The sequence below is a fragment of the Sinocyclocheilus anshuiensis genome, unplaced genomic scaffold, assembly GCF_001515605.1.
Source record: "Sinocyclocheilus anshuiensis isolate Anshui unplaced genomic scaffold, SAMN03320099.WGS_v1.1 scaffold3550, whole genome shotgun sequence".
NCBI lineage: Eukaryota > Metazoa > Chordata > Actinopteri > Cypriniformes > Cyprinidae > Sinocyclocheilus > Sinocyclocheilus anshuiensis.
In genome coordinates this window covers 17,469-22,327 of record NW_015536672.1, presented here as the reverse complement: position 1 = coordinate 22,327, position 4,859 = coordinate 17,469, and the positions used below count along the sequence as shown (strand labels likewise).

Genomic DNA, 4,859 nt, shown 5'->3' with positions numbered 1-4,859 from the left:
GTTTGGACATTTTAGAAAAATGCTTAATTAATGCATTACAATTTATCTGTTAGATTCTGATATAAATCTTATGATATTTAGCTGACTAAAACCAAAACAACCGAGATGACTAAAATATGACTACAACTAAATAGCATTTTATTCAAAAGCCTATGACTAAAACTAAAACTCAATTTCCTGTCAAAATGAACACTGGTTTGTGTACATAGAAAGCGCCTGAGGAACAGTGTAGTTAGTTCTTTCTTCAGATTAATGTGCTTTTAATATCAAGCACATCCCACGATAGACTGCATACATTTACATTATCTACATATTAGTACAGTACTTGATAACTGACTGTTACATTACTTTGGAAGTCTAAAACCAGGAATAAGACTTGCAATCAAAAACTGTGATGCATCTATTTTGGACTGGTACAACATAGCCTGCCTATTTAGTTACATCAATGTTGAAAAAGCTATGAGAGAGGTTCACAGAACCCCATGGTTTGCACCAGATCCTCACCAGCACGGTTTCAGTAGAAAAGGGGTATGTGTGTGGCACAACAAAACAGAGACAGTAAAAATATACCTTGGGCTTTTTCTCCAGGTCTGCCTCAGTTTTTGGACCCAGAAGGTGCAGCACCTGAGAAACAACAGAAAATTTCAGTGCACATACACACGGAAATACACAATGATTTGGACTGATTAGAGCAAGTCCCGCAAACCTGCATATCCACTTCATTCTTGACAATCTTCCCATCAGCCCATTTGAGAGCAGTCCTGGCCTCACCTGAAGAGCACAAACCGAAACTGTTCCTCAGCAGCACCACACATGACTGTATTCACACACATATGATATGCTGCCTCACCCATGAGTATGCCCATGTTAAAGCGATATCTCTCTGCCAACAGCTGATCTTTGTGTTTCCTGATAATCAATTCTACCTGTGGAATTATTCACATGTCAATGACGGATTAGAATTCATAAAGTGCTAACTGAAAACTGTGAAAGTCTAGTATATTTTTAGCATATTTGAAACATGCTGGAAAAAAATTGCTTGAATAAACAGAGGAAACCATTTCAATGCTTTGCCACTAAATAAATTATTAAAAATAAATATGTGAACAGAGACATGTCATTCAGATGAACCTGGTATTTCTCCTCATCAGCTTAAACTTATGATAAAAAAAAAAAGCTTCTGGGGAAACGCCAATGAGCTGGAGCAGACAGTGAATTAAAAGCAGTCAACAACTGTCCAGCATACATAAGAACTCTTTAAAAGCATCTCAGTTTTCACCTTAAAAATAATAATATTCGGAAATTAGTAATAATAAAAAATAAGTAGGAGTGCCCAGTTTTTTGAACATCTTGACTGACATATTTTATTTCCTCCTACAAGTCTGTACTCACACCACAGAAAACCTTGGTGAATGAAGTGTCCTTACCGCATCCTCTATCTGCTCAGTTTTCATCTTAAAAATAATAATATTCTGAAATTAGTAGGGCTGCCCTAATAGTCGACTAACCTTTAGTCGACCAAAATTTTATTAGTCGCAGAAAAAAAAATCCACAGGAAGTGGTGAGGTCATGCAGTTCGTGACGGACAGATCGTTGACGGCTGGATTTTGTGGTAATACAGTACATCCAAACGCTCGCCTATCATTCATCGACCAAATATCATCTTATCATCTGAAATATGTAAGTAGTAGCAACTTTACATGGCCACTCAATCTAATGTTAACCTAGAAAAATGTGCGCTACTCAAGTGTCTGAACAGCAGCGCGCTCACTGCATGACAGATGGAGGCACCGGTGCGGTCACTTGCTCTTAAAATACTCCGTCATTTTGGTCATACAGATAAGAGTAATACATCTTTCGAATCTGTAAAGCCTCTACGTTTATTTGCGTGCACTCACAATAGCATCAAAACATTGCGCTTTTGTAAAATAATGAAAGCAAACAGGATGCGCTTTCTGCCGTCTCGGTCTCTGTGAATTTGAGCTCAAAACTCGGTGTATACTTGCCTTACAGACATGAAAAATATATCTATAGGGAGTAAAATGTCTACTTTCAAATGAAAATTCTAATCTGAAAAAAACAAAAAAACATTCTCAGATTATGTAATCCATATGAAACTTGCATGCAGGCGCATCCACTGCTGTGGAGATAACGAGTCAGTGTCACCGAATTCATTTCTTAAGCCGACAACACAGAAAACACTAGTTCATCAATATATTAAAATGTTAATATTAAAATTTAATCTTACTGTTTTTCCCTGAAACATTCATTATCATTACTTCTGCGCTGTGGCAAGCTTTATGCGTGCGCTTGAGCGCTTATTAGGCTATGTAGGCAATTAATGGCTCATTAGCATGATTTAAATGGTTTATTAATAAACGTGTGATTAGTTGACTAATGCTTAAAATGAACGACTACTAGTCGACCAGAAATTTTTTTAGTCGAGGGCAGCCCTAGAAATGAGTAATTATAAAAAATAAGTAGGAGTGCCCAGTTTTTTTGAACATCTTGACTGGCATATTTTATCTCCTCCTACAAGTCTGTACTCACACTACAGAAAACCTTGGTGAATGAAGTGTCCTTACCGCATCCTCTATGAGCTCAGGTGTGACCACCACTCCCACCCCACAGGCGGCCTCAAACTCAAGTTGATCCAGATTCTCCTGAGGGTGGCTTTTTAAAAAGTCCAACGCCACTGTGAAAAATATCAGAAATAAAAATGTCAGCAAGTGGTGAAATGCAAATCATTGAAGCCCTCTGAACTCATGATAAAGGGTCCCGCTAATGAGCACTAACATCACGTGAGGGTTCATTTTAAGTTATTTCTGACAATCTACTCTTCTTTGCTATAGTTTTCTCTTCATATTTATGTTTTTGTTTTCTTTTCATCTTTCCAAATTATGTTGATTATCTGGAGTCTAATAAATCTCGTCATTGTCAACCAGTTGCATGTCTTGTTTTCGCTTTCCCGCAATCGCAATCACTGCTAAATTTAATTGGCTTATATTTATGTGAGGGGCGCACTTATTGTAATTTTAAACTCTTAACAATAACTCACTGATAACAATAAAACAAGTTTTTTTTTAATTATGATTTATGATTAATTGTACTTGAATTGTGTTTACTTTTGTACTGATTGAAGTCTTTTTTTCTTTCTCTTTCACTTTCATTTTGTTATTGTACTTCAATCCAGCGCTGTTTGTTTTCTTGCAGTTAAAAAAAAAGATTATTAAGGTCATTTAAAAAGACTAACAGTTTTATTAGAATTGCACAAAACATGCATATTTGTGATTCTTAAATCGCATAAAATTTAATTAAACTTTACTAATTTTACTGATCTCTACATATTATTCAAAAAAGACAACACATTGAAAAAAGAACATAGTGACAGAAGAGTAAAGACAATCAGATACCTGACAGCTGCAGTTCTGAGGTTATTTTTCGTGTAATGATGTATTCTGTGAGGAAAGACAGTCGATTGGAGTCTTTGAGTCGTGTCACCATATTATACAGCAGAGTGCCTGCAGTCTTTTCAATGCCAGCGGACCCCAGCAGCCCTTGAGCCTGAAAAAAAAAAACACAACAATAACATCAGCACTAATGTTACCAATCTTTTCCAAATACTTCTTGTAAATGTAACGGGTAAAGAATCTGTCAAGTAAGTTCTCTAGAGGCTGATGAGGTTGACAGCACACCATACGTATTAATTAATTATGTACCTGTTCGATGGCCTTCTTGAGTGTTGATGAGAGTGCTTCATTTTTCAATGTTTCCTTAGCTTTCTGCTCACTAAGGCCAATTGACATGAAAATAGACACCGCGTCCGCCATTTCTCTTCCTGCACACACGCTGGTTTACACTTCCGCCAACCCTGCAGAAGGCGTAGACCTACGACAACCCTCAGCAAGCGGGGATTCGGATTGGTACGAATCATGATGTCTCCGATTAGATTTGTGCATTCTTCCACCAATAATCGGTGCGCTACTTTTGACACTCATGCTGTGTTCGAAATGCCATACAATCCTACTACTCTTAAAATTTCTGCAGTATCCAGTATGTATGCTGTGCATAGTGTGCAAATTTTCTGTATGCATGAAATACCCGGATGACCTACTATATTTACCAGAATCTGCTGAATATAACTCAAGAACACTCAGTACAGAAGCTGTGTTCGGAATGGAATACTACCATACAACTCCTACTATATTGCAGTATGCTGTGTGTATACTGTGAATAGTAAGTGAATGTTCTGTATGCATGGAATGTCCGGATTACCTGGTTGCTACATTTGCTGAAATTTGCTGTATGCATCTGAAGACACTGCATGGGATACTGTTTCCCAGAACGCAACGCGCTCCATGTAATGTTTCATCTTCAAACGCGTGAGTGAACTGGAGGCGGGGAATAGTAATTATAAATGTAACACTTTTGTACATATATACATGTTACTGTAAACTACAAACTATCGCTGTGTATCTAAAAACAATATCGTAAGTAGGACATAAATTGTACTTTAATCTCTACAGCACGTTTCCGCTCAAGTCAAATGACGTCACCTTTATCTCTATAGCGCTTTATACAGTACATATTATTTAAAAGATATTGAATAATAAAAATATTGCAGTAATATAATATATAACATAATATATAAATTAAAATCATATTTCAATTATGGAAACAAAATTCAATTCCTAGCTCTAAAAAGAAACGGAGTGAAAGCACAAATAGACCAATTTGTTGCCAGAGACTAGTTACATTAACTCCGCTCACCAATGTCTGGCTATGATAAACAGCACTGCAAAAGATGCCTATTTATCTGTAGTATCAGTAGCGCAGCGAGTAAAAGATGTGTGATGATC

General features: G+C 36.8%; 1 protein-coding gene across 1 annotated transcript; it reads right to left on the bottom strand.

Annotated features, from left to right (window-relative positions):
* Positions 1 to 570: 570 nt before the first annotated feature.
* On the bottom strand, positions 571 to 4,107 carry LOC107654451 (glutamine--tRNA ligase-like; the record flags this gene model as incomplete). Its single annotated transcript, XM_016441523.1, has 6 exons — positions 3,720 to 4,107; positions 3,414 to 3,564; positions 2,586 to 2,695; positions 851 to 926; positions 707 to 771; positions 571 to 624 (listed from the first exon to the last, which is right to left on the bottom strand). Coding segments are annotated over exons 1-6 (567 nt in total), but the record flags the coding sequence as incomplete, so codon positions are not given.
* Between the last annotated feature and the right edge of the window lie 752 nt (positions 4,108 to 4,859).